The following is a 19,717-nucleotide window of genomic DNA, read 5'->3' as shown; positions in this document are numbered from 1 at the left end:
ATGTTCAGTTCTCACTGTTGTTTCTTGGCTCACATGTAGGAGACACGTAAGATGATCTAGTATTCCATTTGAAGGCTTCCCACATTTTGTTGTGATTGACACAAAGGCTTTAGTGTAATCAGTGAAGTAGATGTATAGGTTTTTCTGGAACTCCTTTGCTTTTCTCAATTATCCAATGAATCTTGGCAATTTGGTTTCTAGTTCCTCTGCTTTCTGAAAACCAGCCTGATCTTCTGGTGATTCTCAGTTAGCATATTGCTGAAGTGTAGCTTGCAGAATCTTAAGAATTACATTGTTAGCATGTGAAATAAGTGCGTTTGTTTAATGATTTGAATATTTGGGGCAGCTAGGTGGCACAGGGGATAGAGTACCAGCCCTGAAGTCAGGAGGACCTGAGTCAAATCTGGTCTCAGACACTTAACACTTCCTGGCTGTGGGATTGTGTGACCCAAGACAAGTCACTTAATCCCAATTGCCTCAGCAAAAATAAATAAATAAATAAAGATAATAATAATAATTTGGACATTTCTTGGTATCACTCTTTTTCAGAATTGGGAGGTAAACTGATCTTTTTTTTCTATGTATTGGCCACTGTTGAGTTTTCCAAATTTGCTGGCATATGAAGGGCATCATCTTTTAGGGTTTTGAATAGTTCAGCTGAAACTCTGTCTCTTCCAATAACCTTATTGTTAGCAATAATTCCTAAGTTTATTTGGACTCATTCTCCACGATGTCTGGCTCTAAGTCAATAACCACACCATTGTGGTTATCAATGATCTTAAGATCTTCCTTGTGTATTCTTGCCAACTCTTCTTAATCTCTTCTGCTTCAAAAATAGAGATTTCAAAGGAATGGTCATGATACATGACCATACATACAAAAATGGTCATGATAAATGAAAAAATGTAAGGATTTTATATTTTTACATATCCACTGTATCATGTACATTCTTGGATACTATATCCTCTGTCCCAAGATATAATCTTTATTATTTTTTCATTATAAAATAGATTATTCTTATAGCATGGATTGTTAAATTTAAATTGAAACCCAAGAGTTGTGCCAGAATTTATTAGGCACAATTTTTAATGGAAAATTAATGGAAAACCAAAATAAGACTTTAGCATATGTTTCACTTAAATCCACAATGTGATACTGAGAAGTGGATAAAGACTCAAGACATTTGGAGTCTAGTCCTGATACTTCAGCTGGGTGACTTTGACCAACCAAGGCAATTTATCACTTTGTTTCTGTTTCTACATCTATAAAATGAAGGTGTAGGATTATATGACTTCCAAAGTCCCTTTTATTTTAGAATGATTAGATTTTTATTAAATTCACCATATATGTGTATGACAAATATTAATTGGTTCATAATACATATTTATGTTGTTTTGGTGTTTATTCTTTTCAGTTGTGTCTGAATCTTCCTGACCCCATTTGGAGTTTTCTTGACAAAGATACCAGAATGGTTTGCCATTTCCTTCTCCAGTTCCTTTTATAGGCAAACACAGTTGTGATTTGTCCCAGTTCACACAGCCAGTAAGTGTCTGAGACCAGATTTGAATTCAGGAAGATAAGTCTTTCTGATTCCAGGCCCAGCACTCTATCCACTGTGTCACCTAGCTGTCCCAAACACTCATTTTTGCTAAGTTCTTAGCAAAATTACAGATGAAAGATTGGATTTATTTACTACCGCTTAGAAAATAGTCCCACCTATGGGTGATGGTCATCTATTATTAACTTAAAAAATATATATTTCTTTAAAAAAAAGAATAATAGACTTTTCTTACACCTAACACTTTAGCTAACACTAAATAATTATGATTATTCCTATATCTCTTATCTCATTTCCTGGGTACTATGTTCTCTATCCCATGATATAATCTTTATAACTTTTTCATTATAAGATAGGTTATTCTTATAACAGTCAGTGATGGAAGACCTTTTCATATTGTCCTTGATATATGATTATCTGATCTTTGTTAGAATTTTTTCAGTAACAAAAACAACTTCATGAAGGAATTCATTCCTTTGTTGATAAGCCTAATTTATTCATTAATTTATTTTGGGTAACTGTGTATATGTGCTAGGTGCTAGGAGAGATTCAAAGATTCAGAAGATATACTCCCTGTTCTTAAGATTTTAGAAAAATAAGAGAGAAGATTTTAAGGAGATAAGCCATGTGCATAGATAATAATAGAGCATTCTTTATGTAAGAAAAGTATAGACAGAGGGCTATGAGAGTATAAAGGAAAAAGAAATGTCAGAGTTAAGTGAAGCTTTCTTGGAAAAGATGTTATTTAAGTTTGGATTTAAAAGATAGAATCAGTCAAAAAAATTGTATTAAGTGCCTACAATGTATTAAGTACTGGGAATACAATAAAAAATAAAACATCTCTGCTATCAAGAAGTTTACAATTTAATGAAAGAGAAAGCATGTAAACAAATAACATTCAGATAAGCTATATACAAGACAAAGTTGAAATAATCAACAGAAGTAAATCTCTAGAATTAAAGAGAATAATGAAAGGTTTCTTGGAGAAGATGGGATTTTAGCTGGTAATTGAAAGAAGCCAGGATTTCTTTCTCCCTTACTTCAGATAATGACTTGATTCACTAATTCAATATATATTTTTAATATTGATTATACTACACATTTCAGATATATAAAGAAGATCAATGCCTAGTGCATGCTCTCAGGAGGCTCTATTTTAACAAACGCAATGCCTATTAGTATAAAGATTATTAAATAACAACAGGCAGACACTTCATGAAATGTATAAACTGCTATCTATGAAAGGCCACCTGGGTGGTATAAACAATGCTGGGTGTTCAGTAGAAAATTGTGAGAGATATGTGGAGATTTTGAATGTCTTTTAAAGGATATGTTGGATTTCTGTGTTATAGAAGTAGGTTGAAAATAGTGTAACTGGGCAAATTAGCTTGAACACAGGCATGAAGACAAGAAAATGCTGCATATATTTGAGGGGCAACATGAGCAGTCTATCTGTTTTAGGGATTAGTGGAATATATGAAGCCTTGAGTGACAAAAGAGTACAAAGTTTATTCTCTAGAGCAGAGATCATAATTATTTTTGTGTCCTTGGCCAGTTGGAGTGTTGACATCTAAAGACATCATCTCAGAATAATGTTTTAAAATACATCAAAGAAGATACAAAGGATTAAAAATACCTAACATATTGAAATTTAGGTTTTAAAATATTAGATAACTAAATTTTATAAAACTTTATAGACTGCTAGTTAGGAACTCTGTGATAATAGAAGGGTTTTTAACAGAGTGATATTGTACTTAAGGGAAAATTATATGACAGTAATGAGTTTTTGACTCACTATGACTTGGAAGAATAATCTAGACAAGAAATACTAAAGGCTTGAACTTGGGTGTATAGTGGCAGTGAGATCAGAGTCTGGGAATATATATCACGAAATAAAAATCAACATATTTTCTGGAAAAATTGAATCTGCTTAAAATTGCTTTTAACTTTAATTGCTTAAATCATTCTTTAAAAAAAAAAAAAAGAAAAGAACATTGGGCTCTCTTCTATCCATCCTCAAGTCATTCTCTGGCAGCAAATTAGGCACACAGAAAGAACTGTTACCAGTGAACAATTCAGCACTCAATCCACTATATTACTTCCCTGCCAATAAGGCACAATTACTTTTGAGATACTCCTTCCCAAATTTCACTCCCAGGTTACATCTCCTGGTTACTCTGTGACTCTACTAAATATTACTAAAACTTTAGTTCATGAGCCCCAAGATTGAAAGTTAGCTCTTCAACAATTAGCTTAAAGCAAAATCATTTACTGAAATTACATTATATGAATAGTACTAGTAAAATATCCCTCTTTCTCCCCAGTCACTCCTACTATACATGAGCACCTCTAGGAATTAATTCTCCTGAGCACCATATCTCCTATTAGCAAAGTTGCTCCTCTGTAAAGCTACTGTTTCGAATAAGGTAAAGAGCAAAATTACTTTTTATCTCCCCACTCCATATCCTCCCATCACTGCATTTTCTTTCAAAAGCTGGGTTCTTACACCGTATATCTTTGCAAGAGCTGATTTCTTTTGAAGAGTTTGTTCCTGCTTTTTAAGCCTATCATGAGTTATCCTATAATTTCATCAAGTTAATTGAGGAACTACTAAAGGTCCCCAATTTCTTCAACTTCCCCTACCTGTTTGACTAATCATTTCCTGGGATGCCCTGTTTTTTTGTTTCACCTCCCTCCTTTCCCCTTCCTTTATATGTCTATTTTATTCTTTTTTTCTTAGTCTTTTCAACTCTCAAGATCAGTGCTTGTCTCATTCTTTCATTGTCCCTTAGAAATGATTGGTTTCTGAAAGGATTATAAATTCTCCCCTTTTTGGAACATAAGCACTGGATATCTTTTCAGATGTTTGAATTTATTTCTTTTTCTTGTTTCTTTTATCTATTGCCATAGTCTTATTAGTTACCAAGTTTTGGTTTTCTTAAACATTCAAAGCCTTTTTTTTCTTTCCCATTAAATATATCATGTTCCAATTTATTCTTAACTTTCTGATTCATGATGTGTTATTCTGCATTATAACAACTAGAGTTTTGGTATGGCATCTGATATGGTATCCCTCTCTTCAAAATACTTGCAACATTTGTTTTTTTCTTTATTTTTAGAGATTGGAACTTGGTAACAACATTGTTGTATATATTATATTTAGAGTTTCTCTCCTGTGAAGTCCATCTATGCTTTGTCTTCTATTTTGAATACTTTTTGATGATTTTCTTTTGATTTCTTGAAATATGACTGATAGGATTTTGTGTTTTTTCATTCTTCTCTAGGAACTTGTTGATTCTGTTTTCTATACCAATTGTTTTTGAACAATTGAATTCTAAAATGATATCCACTAGATTTGCTTTAATATAATATCATTGAGTTTTTTGGTTCTTTTTATGACATCTTTCTTTATTCCCCTCCCTCTAACCCCAGGGTATTTACTGTGAATTTTTAACTTTGTTAAAGTTTTCCAGATGCTATCTAAAAGTAATTTTATTTGCCTTTTAAACCACTCTCTGACTTTTAATGGTCTTTCTTTCTCTTTTGGAAAGTTCTATCTATAATTATTGCTTGATTATACAATTTTAATAGTTTTATCCTAGGGCTCTCTAGCTCCATTTTATTTACTCATTGCATTATAATTTTTTTTTGTTCTTTCTGTCAACATTTATGCTATTTTGTTGCTTCCTCTGACTACATAGGAAGCAACTTGTTGAGGGACTGAACAGTCTGATTGAATTACTGCCAAGATAGAGACTTCATTGAGTCAGAAAAGACATTGTTCTGACATCTTAAAGCTCATCAATCTGCTCCCAGCCTTGTTCCTGGTTACTGAACTTCCAAACCATCATATCTCATCCTAAAACTTCCCTCAGGACCCAGAGCCTTCTCAATATGCAATCACCCCTTCCATCCTTTCAACCTGGAATACTCCTCGGTAAACCCTCCCCTTTTTTCTCACTGGTAATTTCCTCCTGGAACCTCCATTTTTTGTTAGAGGAGCCTAGGCCAGCCTTCATTCTCTTTTCAGTTTTGTTCCTAGCTTTTAGATTTCAAAACTAACCCCCTTCTTTGGGAGTGTCCTCCTCACTTCCAACCAGCTTTTCAATTCTTTTATGTTTTCTTTCTCCATTAAGATAAAAGTTATTTGAGGGGAGAGAATGTTTTTCTTTTTGTCTATATGTGTATTCCCAATATTTAGAACAGTGCCTGGTAAATAGGGTGCACTTAATAAATATTTTGTTTCTTTGTTTTCTTCTCAACAATCTCCTTTCTCTAGAGTCACTGTAGCTGCCACCATTGAGAATGGATATTGTGAGATCTGGAGTATGAAGGCAGGCATGTAGAGCATTTAAGGGAGAATTAAGTTGATAGTGTCCTATATGATATTTTTAACAAGTTGATTACCTTGCCAAGTTACTTTTTATTTCTTCTCTTTTAATTGCTGTTCTTTTATTTCATTTGGCACATATTTTTATTCTGTAAGGGGCCAGAATAAGGAATAACTTTTGAGTCTTCTACCTTGCCAGAAGATTCTTCCTGAGAAATTCTTAAGGGAGAAACATTTTTAAATAAAATAGGGGAAAAAGAAATTGAATTAATTGGGACATTAAATATCTTGCACCCATAGCCTTTGAATGATATGTTTGTTTACTCACTATTGGCTAGATTTCTGTATAGTGTAATCTCTCTTTATTCCATTTTAAGCTGGAACGGTTTCAATCTCCTGCATAAAGGTCTGGATAAAAATATATACTAGGTTGAATGGTATGAATTAAAGCAAAAGATTGGGAAGAAGTCTGATGCCATGACTCTGTTATAAAGTCTGTAAAATATTATCTTGGTGTCATGGATTGTACAAATGTGCACCAATGGCAGGTTCTTCCTTTTCCTTCACACACTGTTAAAAATGAGTAAAACATGTTTCCCGTTGTACTTCACTTGTGCTTAGGGAACTCAATGAACTCATTTTTAAAATTTCCACATCTTTAGAGAAATGTTTTGTTTTTACTAAAATATGTTTTTGATCAGGAACATGATTTCATGGTTGTGTGTATTTTCCTGAAACAAATATGTAAGAGCGTGGATCCTTGTGGTTTGATTATGGATCTGGGAATCAAATCTAGAGTCCAAACCTCAGGCTAGTTGCTAGTTAACTGCACCATATTGAGCCCTCTTTGCTTTCCCCAATTTTCTCTTTGAAGAATGAGAAATGTAGAGGATCTATTTTTGTTTTAAAATACATGATAAGTGAAAGACAACTCATTGACTATATTAATGGAATGTCATTGAATTCAGCCAGGTTTCAGTGTGGTAGAGGCCAAGTTCAACTATTAAACATATATTAAAATTAAATGAAAAGTAACAATTTAAATGGACATTTCATTTTCTCAGTAAAAGGCAAGTACTTTTTATGCTTAGTCATCCCATCTTCATTCTTCACCCTAACCCTCTTTACTCCTATGTAGGGGAAGGTATGATTTATCTTGTTATTTTGTTAAAATGGGAGGAGGGGAACAAAACAACAACATTGAATCCCTAGGTTCAAGTCTAAGATCTCTATCTTAATGACCAGGATAATGAGAAAATAAGAGACCATGATATGAGGAACAATTAGAAGAAGAATCTTTAGTCTAGAAAAGGTAAGATTTTGAAAGTGCAAGATAAGCTGTTTTCAAATACGTCACAAAAACTCAGAATTTGAGCACTGAAAGGTAGCTTGACAACCATATGATCTAATACATAAATGAAAAGCATCCACACTAGGAAATACCAGTCTCTACTTGAAGACCTCAAGATAAGAGGGAATCCTTTACCTTTCAAGACTGTCCATCCCACTTTTAGACAATTCTAATCGTTAAGGCCCAGGAGAACAAAAAATAGAAACAATGAGTAGGCATTATAAAGAGGAGATTTAGAATTGATGTCAAGAAAGCACATTGATGTGACATCCATGTGGTTAATTTATGGTGGGACATGGAGAAGAGACACATGGATGGGTTGCCATCTTCAGGATTGGGAGAAATATCCGAAGTAAACAGACACATATGAGGAAAGAAAAATTTCTTTCTTTCTAAAGGAGACCTTTTTAAAGTAGAATGATCTGCCTCCAAATATTAAAGGAGATGGATGTGGAGGAATTTTCTCATTTAGCACTCAATGTAGCACTTTCCCCCTACTGTCTTGAAATTTTATTGAATCTTATGATATTATTAATATAGAGTTGCATTCTTCACCAGAAACCGCAATTTTCTCTGATGTTTCAAAATTAAAACCATTGGTAGTTTTCAAGCAGAGATTGACTTATTGGGGATTTATGAAAGGATTTCCTTTTTAAAGTAGGACTAGATAACTAAGAGCTCTTCTGATTCTTTGGTTCAGCTTTTTTTTTTTTTTTTTTCTTTTTTTTTCTTTTGCATTTTATAGATGAAGAAATGGAGCCTGGAAAGATTAAGCTCAGGGTTGCTTAACTAGTTGTGAAAGCTAGAACCAGACCTAAGTTTCCCTCCAGACCATTGCTTTCCCTGTTATAACAAGCTGCCAACTCCAGTTCTAGGAATCTGCTAGCTGAGTTGCTTACTTTCTCCTAACTAAATATCTTTAAGATGTGGATAATAAGAATTTTCAATTACCTCCCTCACTGGGTTTTTTGTGAGCCTTAAGTGTACTTGAAAGAGCTTTGCAACCATAAAGTGATATACAAATGTAAGCCATTAGTGTTTTCCAACTGAGACAAGGAGCTATGGGAAAGTACTATTTTGTTAGGATGTCTTACTTTGCTAGTTTATTTTACTGTAACTTGTAGTCACAGCTCTTTTCTCTACAATATTAGCTCAGTGCATTTATAATATCCCTTCAGAGAGTAGAAATAATGATTAGTTCTTGCTTTGATCTTTTCTGGCATTTTAAATTTCTCCTGTTCTTTCCCCCCCTCCTAGGGACCCTGGAAAACAAAGAACTACATATTTTTAACCTGACTTCGCTAACCAAGTCTGAAAGTATTTTGTCTGCAACCTTGCATTTCTCCACTGGAGAACTAATAAACATTAGTTTGAGCTGCATATCTCCCAGAGGTTGTTCTCATCATGGATACAGGAAACAAATACAGATTGCCCTGTCTGCCTGGAGCCTTACACCAGATGGGAACCAAAGTCGGTTCCTGGGTCATATTTTGATAAATGTATCTAAACTTCACAGAGATGTATTGGCCTGGCAATCCAAAGATGTCACTGAAATCCTGACCAAAGCAAAAGAAAATGGTGAGTTTTTCATAGGTATCAAGATCACTTTTGAGGGACACTCCCTTTCAAAGGGAATGCCACCCAACTCTGAGCCTTATATCTTAGTTTATGCCAATGATTCATCCATTTCTGAATCAGAAAGTGTGGTATCAAGTCTCCAGGGACATTGGAACTTTCCCACCGGAGCCCTGGCCAAGCTGAACAGCCACATGAGGACTGCTCTGTCCAGGAAACGGAGGAAGAAGCGCTCCATCAGCAGCCCCCTGCTTCCCCTCCAGAACAATGAGCTTCCAGGCACAGAATACCAGTATAAGGAGAATGAAGGCTGGGAGAAGAGGAAGCCTTATAAGACTCTCCAGATACAACCAGCTGAGAAGAATAAAAGCAAAAAGAAGCAGAGAAAGGGCCCACACCAGAAAAGTGAGACACTGCAATTTGATGAGCAGACCTTGAAGAAGGCAAGGAGGAAACAATGGATTGAACCCCGGAACTGTGCCAGGCGATACCTCAAAGTGGATTTTGCAGATATTGGTTGGAGTGAGTGGATTATCTCCCCAAAGTCCTTTGATGCATATTATTGTTCAGGAGCATGTCAGTTTCCCATGCCAAAGGTAGGCACTTTCTCTTTTTCTTCTACTTTCATCCATTCTGCTGAATACTAAAGTGTCTGGATTGAGTTTTCCCCTTATCTACAAAGTCCACCTGTACTTTCATTTATCACTTAAGTGAGCTTAAGAAATAATAGTACTTGGTCTTTAAGGACTGGCAAAATATTATTAAGTCAGGATTGATTTAAAGAATATAGAAAAGTAAGTAGAGAATTCTTTGTGTAGAATTCAAAAACTGTGTCTTAAATTGATCAGTAATGTGCGAACCTGCTTCCGTCCATAATTAGCAAGTAAAATATAGTCAAAGAATGACTACAAGGATATATTAAAGGACAGTTAATCAGATTGATGTCCTGATAACAGAACTTTTTTTTAATAGTCTCTTAGCAAAAGAATTGGCTCCAAAAAGGGAAAATTAAGGTTAGGCCAGGTAAACTGGCCCCTCAAAATCACCCAAATTAATTTAATCTTATGTCTCTCCCAACTATTAAAAAGTAAAGGAAGAAACAGAGTTAGATGGCTTTATGAACTTGTTCCAAAATCCATCCAAAATCTTCTCAGAACTTGTCTGTGTTTTTCCAAAATCAATATGGATTTTGCTTTATCATACATTACATTGAATCCTGACAAATTTATCTCTAACAAATTCCTACTGTTTTCCCTGCCCACAGGTTGCATAGTTCTTCTTATGGACTTCCCCCCACAAATGTAATCAGTAAAACATAGTGGTGCTATAAGTCCTTCTGTTAAGCCAGTATCTATGCTCCAACTCTCAGCTTTTAACAATTCTAATCTCAGTTGTAAAATAGAAGTTGGCTCCATAAATGGAATTTATACCAGGAATAGATTTTCTATGCAAAACTTGAAATGAATAAAAATTTTCCTATTAGATAATGGAAAAAAAAGGCAAGAGTTGAAAAATCTCCTTTTGCCCTCCCCACCTCCCCACGACAAGTTTAGACTTATGGTTTTAAAATAGTATTTGCATATTCCAAATTCTATGATATTTATGAAATAAAATTTAATACACACCTTTAGCATAAGGCCTATTTCCAGGACTCTGTCCTTAAGGATTTGTTTTCTGTTTCAGCCTGAGCGCCAGGGAAATGCATGAGCTCTTATTCTTTTTGTGGAATTTCTAAAAAAGAGTTACCATTTAGCCTTTCAAAAAAGACAGTTTACACAGGAAAGGACCCCCATTTCTTTCATATTTCACAAATTGAAAATAAGTACTCTATACATTTGTTTTCTAATGAAAAAGACTTTTGCAAATTAAATTTCCATTAAGAAAAATAGTTATTTAAAAAAATTTTTTTTCTCAAGTCAAGGATGCAATTTAAAAAATCACAGCCCCCTAATTTGGAGGTGAAGTGATGCATCTATATTTTACTATATGTCTGCCTTTGCATCTTTGGAAAAAATTAGTAATGAGTTCCATCTTACCTTAAATCTAATGTGACTGACACTGCAAGTCTCTAAGTTAATTACAATCCCTCTCTTGAAGCTCTTTTCTGAGTCCCAATCCAAAATGCTAACTTTTTAGTCTCTCCTAGTTGTAGCCAAAGGATCCACGGTTTTGCCTGTCTGGGGAGGAGCAGCTAATTTGTTATTTAATCCCTCATTAAGTATTCAGCCTTGCTTCTTCCTCCTAGGCCCAGCTCCTATTGCCTGAGGCTACTTTTGCTACCCCAAGACCTATTGTCCCTACAATTTCCTTACTACTAAAGTTGCTGTGAGCTAAAGAGGGTGAAGAGTGAAGTGAATGAGAGAAAGATGAAAATATGTGTCAGGAAAATCTATTTGTGGCCAGTGTGGGGTTAAGGAGAATAGAAAATAGGAGAAGGAAGACTGAAGAAATAAGAAACTGGGCAACAAGGAATTCTTAATTGGGTGGGGGGGGGAGGGAGAGAAAATGTGGATATTAATAATAGTCACAGGTGTGGTAGAAAGAGTGCTAAATGGAGAATCTGAGCCTTTGGACTCTTTAATTCCAACTGTGTCCCTTATTATTTGGGAGATATCAGACTAGCCACCAGGCTTTCTTGGACTTAGACAAATGGTTTTTAAAATCCATTAAACCTGTGATCCTAGTTCCTTACATTTACACTCTACCTTAAACTATCACAAAGTCTGAAATCCAGTTCATACCTAAAGTCAGTCCAATGGACCACCAAAGTGTAACAGTTTCTTTGGAGATGGAGAGAAACACAAGTGGATCAGCTGAAACAACTGAAATCAGAATAAGTTTAGTCAAAACTTGGATAGGCATCCGATCTGGGAGCCTTAGGTTTTTCATTGCCAAAGTGAAGGGTGGAAGTTTGGCTGTTAGGTTGAGTTCTCAATCTCTCATCACCTTGTGTGTGATCAGCCTAACCTTTAAAATTTTCTATTCCATTTTCCCCCCTCTTGTTATTGGACTAATAATTGGGAGGATGGAAAACGAAGCCTTAGGAAGCTTCCTTATAAGGAGTAATTACTAAAATGGCATTACTATTGCCTATACAAGATTCTGCCTTAAAATTTCTTGCAGAGTGCCAAAAGATTTGCTGTTGAACGCTTGTTGAATTATTTTGAGAAAAAGGAAAAATAGAAGTTTTTGACTGGATCAATACAATGAGTTGTGGAACTGTGTCAATTTAGTACAATATGGGACCACTTGCACCCCAACACAAAAGCTGCCTAGGGCATGTATCATCTCGGCCCCTCGAGTGAGTTAGATTCGGGTTTTACATAGCTGAGCTCTTCATCTGCAAAAGTTGACAACCTGTTCTGTAATTCAGAACAGCTGTGTTCTGCTTCTTCCAAATTCCAGGCTTTGCCCTTTCCCTGCTTTCAATTAGATGGTTTCAGAGCTATCACACCCATGTGTGCTGGACTGGAATACCATGAAGCATTGAGGCCAGGCCAAACCCTGTGTCCCAGGTCAGGAATGAAAGCTTTTAGCTGATGACATACTCTCCCCTGCTAATGCGTCTGTAATCAAATTCAACTGAACAGCAGATCTCTCAAGGACATTGTAAGCTTGGCAGGTGCAAGTCTGACTGGTGCAGATCATTTGGATTTTTCCGCGTTTTCTACCAAATGTAGCCTTTCTAGCTTAGTTAAAAACAGAATGTTTAATTTCATCTTCAAGCAAGGAATGTAGGCAGGAAAGTGACTTGTCCCTGGACCCCAGTTAAAAAAAATATTGTTAGTGTGTGTGTGTATACATATACACGTATGTATATGTATACACACACACACATATATATATATATATATATATATCTGTAGAAGTAAGATCTACAATTTTATTGGTATAAGGAACTTCTGGTTAAAGAAATTCCCTCTCCCAATGCAGATCAGCACCTTCTTGGCAATTTGAAGTCTCAGAGTTATATAGATCATTGCAAGATTGGGACCTGCCCAGGGTCACCTGGCCGTTCTTTTTCAGAGGCAAATCCTACTGGCTTTGAGGCTGACTCTGTTCACACTACCTAAGAAAAAATTTCCAAAGGTACTAGACTCATGTCTCCTAGACTGTTACAAAAATGACTTGGAAGATTCACTTTGTCTGAAAAAACTGCTAAGTTTAGGCAGGAGGTAAGCTTACTCCAAGAAGTTTCATTTAGATCAGGACACTTTCCCTGTTCCTAATATGGGTCCTATAGATGCCCTCTTTCTTTTGACCCCTGGGATGGAGAGAGTGAATTACTGAAGTAATCAAAGGTGTTGACAGAGTAGAGCTAAAGTGATGTCTTACTCTCTTTGGAAAGCAAGGATTTTCCAAAAGTGCATTCTAAAGACTCAAGCGTGGTTTTCCATGTGAGAGATATTTGTCTGGTTCAGCATAACAATGTGTAGTGTAGTGTCACAAGAGACAGAGTCGAAACTCAAACAACAACATTTACGGACAGGCTCTATGTCTCCAGTCAGCAAATTGCTGCTCTGCTCTTTTGTGCATGACATAATTGTTCCTGGTAGTTGCAGACATGACCAGAGGAAGCCTTAAGAAGAAGGGGGGAAAAAGCCAACTCCCTAGAAAATAGTCTGAATATGCACTTGCATGCATTACATACCTGAGATACAGTGGGGGGCTCCTGATAAGACCCATTAACACAAATCAAAGACTTGTGCATAAATTCCAGTAATCCCACCAGAGACTACTAGTATTTTTCTGACTCCCATGATTTGTGAGTTTGAATTTAAGCCAAAGAGCAAGAATGTCTAAGGAAACACCCATGAATATTTTCCATATCTATCCTGTGTCACATGCGCAGAACTCATCATTTTTGTCAATGCAAACAATTTCTTTAGAGCAAAACAAAATGGGAGAAATGGTTTTCACATTATATTTCTCCCAAGTGACCCCATATTAAATGAGCCTAGTCACTAGAAAGGTATCTTACTATAGAAGGGTCTTTGTGTGGTCCAAATAATCAATGAAAGACAAAAATCTGTATTTCAGACCCAAGTACATAGGTCATCCTCACTCAGCTGTTTTTGTGCTAGTTTTCATTAAGTATGTGTCCATTCTCCTCTAGGAATATTCTATGCAATGGTGGGAGAATATGATTCTAGTTTAAGGATTTATGGATTATGATTTCTTGAATCTGCTTTATGTTAAGTAACTGTGATATTATAATTATTGCTTTGTCCTTATTTGTTAAATAAACGGCTGGTGTTTAAGAAAAAATAATAGAATAAGCCTATTCTGTTAAATGGATGCCATTTTGCATAATGATTAAAACTTAGGGGAGCAACTAAAATATTAAAATGGGGCGGTATCACAAGAAAACTTGAATTTGAAGACTGGAGTATGCAAATTCAGATGACTCATTTTGAAGAATCTCTTTGAATCAATACAAAGAAGCTTATCATCATGATGAGAGTTTAGTGTGTGTAGACACAAACACAATCACACATATCTATGTATATCCTGAAAGTAGTACTAAAGCTGAATGAAGTTTTTTGTGGGAGTTTGCCTACTCTCTATGTGTTTGTATCTAATATATAATCACGTTATCTATCATCAAACAGCCCTTGAGAATCAAGTTAGAAGACTAACATATATGAACAGATGTACATACATTTCTTCAAACTCTCATGGTGAGATATACCACATGAAACCAAGTGGTGAAAATTAGGCAGAGCCAACATGTTCCTGGCCTGGACAAAATATACGCCTTCTTTTCTCTTTGTTCATTAGTTTCCTAAGGTGTTTAAAAAACAACAACAACAGCAACAACTTAACTCTATCTCCCCACTCTTTTTTTCAATGAGAATGAAATAAAATAGCCATTTATTTGGGGATGCCTCTGGAAAGGGTATATCTTAAACACTTTAACCACAGTTTTACCACCGTATTTTACCACAGCAATCTTGCTGTGTGACTTCAGGCAGGTTACTAATGTTTCATCTTCTAAATTTATTTAAAATAAACAATTTTAAAAAAAAGGTTTTTGCCAACCTCCTCAACAAGCCGTTATGAGTAGTAGCAATTTGAAAATATACAACATGTACTATACAAGAGGGAATGCTCAACTCATCACTCTGGCAATACCTCCCCTTTCTGGATTCCCAGCCCTCGGGCAATGTGAGCTCTGCTCTTAGCTGGCTGGGATATTTTAAACAAAACCACATGTTGTTCCACACGAGCAATAATAGGCCCGTTAGGCTCTTTCCCAGAAAATAGCTTTACCCAAGTTTCTTTGGTCAAACTTTGAGGATTCGTGTGATAACCTTCTATTTTGTTGCTTACATTATTCCTGAGAGGTAGCAACCACACTAACATCAACTTTCAAAAATCTAAACCTGTGGGGTAACAGTGGCACCCAGTGGCCAGCCGATGAATTGTTTTCTCTGGCTCTCCATTTCTAAGGCTAGACTAGGAGCTGAGGTCTCACTGGTTGGGACCTCAGAAACTATCTAATTCACCTCTTTCCTTTATCATATTAGGAGACTAAGGTCCAGGAAGGTTATAACATGCCCAAGATCAAAGGGGTTGTAAGTACCAGAAGGAGGTTCTCAGACTACAGAATCAGGGATCTTTCTGTTATATTACTACATAATGAATAACCACTCAATGCTTCCTTCAGCTTCTTCTGCCTTAAAATAGGAGGTGACCCTCAAAGATAGAAAAAAAAATCTCTATTATATTACCATGGATTTTGCCCCAGCATATACACACACACAATCCCTTATATCACCACATATGTTTGTGTACATATATGTCTATCTATTCATATATATTCTCATTTATGCTCCAATTATATGAAAAATTTAGGCTGTTGTCAATAATTGAGAACCATTTATTAAATACATACTCTGCACCAAGTGCAATATTATGTTCTGGAAAAACAAAAACAAAAATGAAACAATCCCTGCCACAACGAATTTACATTCTTTTGCGGGAAGATAGTGTGTACATATAGACTGTGAATATGCAGAAGAAATATAAAATAGATGCAGGGAAGGTAGTTAGTGAGAAAGATCACTAGCAGTAATGAGTAGGAGAGGATCAGGAAAGCTGCTACTACTATGTGTGCTTTTCTTTGCAGAATTACCTCCATTTACACTGAATTTACGTATATTTTTTACACATATCACAAATGCTTATAACAATTGCATAGCATATAGAAGATCTTAATAAATGTTTATCAACTGACTAATTCATCAAAGACTGAAGAAAAGAAACCAGAAAATAGGGAGAGAGAGAAGAAAGAGAATAGAGGGGTGGTTGGGAGAATAATCTGCTCAGTAGGAATGAAGGGGATTGGAACAAGGGCATATGTTCAGGGATTGGCCTTGGCAAGAAGGGATATCTCTTCATCAGAGAATCAGAAGGTAGGAGAAGGGAGAAGGGATGATGTAAAAAAGCTTTGAGATGAAAAGAAAGAAATAATACTGAGCTCATGATAAATGGACTGAATTTCCTCAGTAAACTAAAAGATAAGGTCCTCAGTTCAACAAGTGAATGAGACTTGAAGAGAAAAGAAAAGACTTATAGTAATTTCTGCAAGAAGGATAGAGAAATAAACATGGAGGAGTAAAAGACTGGCCCAATTGAGATTATATTACATAATTTGTTGAATACCCAGTTACTTTGATTGCATGACTTCTTCCAGCTCCATTCATCAACACATCAACAGGAGCAGAGGACACCATCGGACCCAGATCTGGAGTTGGCAAGGGACTCCGGAGTGGAGGGAAATGTGAATTGAATCCGTTAATTATAGTATGTCAGTGTAGGGGTAATGGACTAAGAAAATGCTGAGGGAAAAGAGAAGTTGAGAAGCAGTGGTGGCAAGGGAAAGTTTGGAAGTGGCAGTGAGGGATAATGAGTATTCCAAGTTCCCCTACATGACACTTTGGTAGGGAATATGAGCAAAGAAACATTCATTGCTATAAAGTATGGCCAGTGATGAAGTATTGTCCAGAGAAAGCCAGATCTCTGTGAGTATAAGTAAAAGGAGAATGAGAGGAAGAATTCCAAAATGAAGGGTAGTTTTTCAAGGCAAAGGAGGAATCCCAGAGGACATGGTGGAATGAGTGGGAGGAGTTGGACAAAGGGTCAAAATTTACATGAATAGAAATGGGGGAGGAGATTTGACTCACTAATGTGAGTGTAAAGGCCGGAGAGACTATAGATTCACATCTGAGGGGTTTGGGTCTAACTGCATTATTTTCTGATAAATTTAAGCATAAGTGTAAATAATTTTAATTAAGTGCTTCTTTTAAAAATGATAACAATAACTTTTCTAAAAAGAATTAGACCAGTTTCTTACTTTAGTAAGTATAGTAAATAAAGCATAATCTTATGTTTCTTTGATCATAGGTCCTATATTGTCTTAGCACTGTCATAATAACTATACTATAAACATGAATATAGGAGGTATAAGAGATTAGATCATCATCAGGATGTCTGATGACCTTAGATCATATAATGGAAGTTTGATGATTAGATGCCTAATGTATCACAGCTTGTCTTTTTCTCCTAATAGTGGATCGATTTGATGCTCCAAGCTAATCAAAGTCCTATTAAAGTGTGATTCTACCTAATCTATGTTTATGTTTCCCCCCCCCCCTCATTTTTCTTTCCAGTCTCTGAAGCCTTCCAATCATGCTACCATCCAGAGTATAGTGAGAGCTGTGGGTGTCATCCCAGGGATCCCCGAGCCCTGCTGTGTGCCAGAAAAAATGTCTTCTCTCAGTATCTTATTCTTTGATGAAAATAAGAACGTGGTACTAAAAGTGTATCCTAACATGACAGTGGAGTCTTGTGCTTGTAGATAACCTCTTCTAGGGATTTTTTGAATGCTTAACTCAGTTAATTGTGGACTTTTTTTGCACTGCCAATGCATTTCATTCCAAAATAATTTTGTAAAGAAAAAATAGAGAAGAAAGAGAGAGGAGAGAGGAGAGAGAGAGAGAGAGAGAGAGAGAGAGAGAGAGAGAGAGAGAGAGAGATTTTGAAGATTTCCAACTAGAGAACTGGAACTCAGATTGCCTTTGAATGTGACTGAAAATAAGAATTTCCCTATTGTAAATCTATATCTCTATTGTGAATTGCAAAATAACTGATTTTAATTGTTAAGAAGATGTCAACTAATTTTTGTAAAGGTAATTTGAAAGTAGAACTACACAAAAAGTCATAGCTTGCCATTCCCTTATTTCTACTTCTTTGGTGACCAAAGGCAATTGAGAACATTTTTGTCTGTTGAATACACTCCTGCCTTACACAGATTTTGAGATTATTCAGTAAGTATTATTCCAATATTCCAATTGAGTCTGACTTACCCTAAAAGCTTTTTGGAATCCAGTTCATACATAGGCTACTATATGGATAAATTGGAGGTATATGTATCTGATTGTACATGTGTTCATATGTGAGCCTATGAGCCCATGTTCCTGATCCTGTGAAGAAATGCTTATTTAACATGTTCAGTCTACTCAATTCTCACACAATTATAGCCTTTTGTATGCTGGCAACTATTATCCAATCATTGGTAAAAATTTTTGCAAAAAAGGGGCATCTAGGTGATGCAGTGGATAGAGTGCCATCCCTGAAGTCAGGAGGACCTGAGTTCAAATCTGTTATCAGACACTTAACACTTTCTAGCAAGTCACTTAACCCCAATTGCCTCAGCAAAAAAAAAAAAAAAAAAAAAAAAAATTAAAAAAAAGGTAAAGAGCAAATTACTACTTTGTAGCAAGCCAATGACCAAATTATCTAATTATGTGAACATATAATTGAGAACATTTTTTTACACTGCAAAAAATGAAACCAACTATTCCACTTAAAAATCTCAAATGTAATTCATTTCCTTTTTTCTGCTTTTTAAAGTTCCCGTATTCTTTTTAATTAAATCACCAAATTCCTTTTGAATCCATATCCTTTCCATTATCAGTGATTTCATTCTGGATCCTGCAAAGTCACAATTAGGTGTTAAAGAGAAAAGAAGTCTACCATCTTAGAGAGATTTCCAAATGACAACTTTAAAGCTTTTAATCATATGTTCAGGACAATTCTTTGATTACTTTTGGATCTCACTATATCCTAAAATCATGAATAGATGGTTTTGTCTTACTGCTTAACTTCAGCCTCACCTAGAAAAATCCCATAAAGTATGTAACATTCAGAGTAACTACTTTTTAAACTACTATCTATTACTTATTTCTTACCTATTATTTCTCTTCCTGTACCATTGATGCTGAAATATCTTACAAAGCTTTTATTCAGTCTAAATGCCATATGAGAGGCATCTTGCTACCTGCACTGCCACTGTACACTCCCATCAATATTAGTTATCCCTCCACATGGACCTCTTAAAGACATTCCTCTCCATTCAGCCACTCAGCTTAAGCACTCTGCTCAAAAGATGACCTATCCTGTTTGGTTCTGAGTGAGTCAAAAAGGTTTATTCAAGCCCAAACTCTACATCCTTTCCAGGACAGGACAGAGTCATCCTACTCATCATGTCCTTCAGAGACTGCTGGATCTCTACCATGCCATACTTGGCCCACTTCACCCCCACCCATATTTCTTACCTCATGTTATGGAAACAGTAATCAAATCAATATTAACATACCAGAAAGGGCGTGAAAATGAGCTGGCTAATGGCCCCACTTACAGTTCTTTTAATTGCCTAAGAAAAAAATTCATTCCTTTTAAAATAAAAACTCCTTGAAGATGGGGACTATCTCATCTTGATTTTGTGTATTGGTTTAACCTGAGCCATAGTTACCTAACATGGCCTTGGTTGCAAGTATATCTTTAGATGACCAAATTCTAGAATTCTGATCTTTAAAGAGACTGTGATTTCTGCATT

General features: G+C 35.7%; 1 protein-coding gene across 1 annotated transcript in view; it reads left to right on the top strand.

The window, feature by feature from the left end:
- Nucleotides 1–18,401, top strand: part of BMP3 (bone morphogenetic protein 3) — a 35,283-nt gene extending 16,882 nt beyond the window's left edge. Inside the window, exons 2-3 of the mRNA XM_031941907.1 lie at nucleotides 8,497–9,410; nucleotides 17,490–18,401. Coding sequence (XP_031797767.1) covers nucleotides 8,497–9,410; nucleotides 17,490–17,681 — 1,106 coding nt within the window. The 3' untranslated portion in view covers nucleotides 17,682–18,401. The remainder of the gene's footprint in view (nucleotides 1–8,496; nucleotides 9,411–17,489) is intronic.
- Nucleotides 18,402–19,717: the final 1,316 nt, after the last annotated feature.

The sequence above is a fragment of the Sarcophilus harrisii genome, chromosome 6, assembly GCF_902635505.1.
Source record: "Sarcophilus harrisii chromosome 6, mSarHar1.11, whole genome shotgun sequence".
Taxonomy (NCBI): domain Eukaryota; kingdom Metazoa; phylum Chordata; class Mammalia; order Dasyuromorphia; family Dasyuridae; genus Sarcophilus; species Sarcophilus harrisii.
This window is presented reverse-complemented; position numbering and strand designations above follow the sequence as displayed.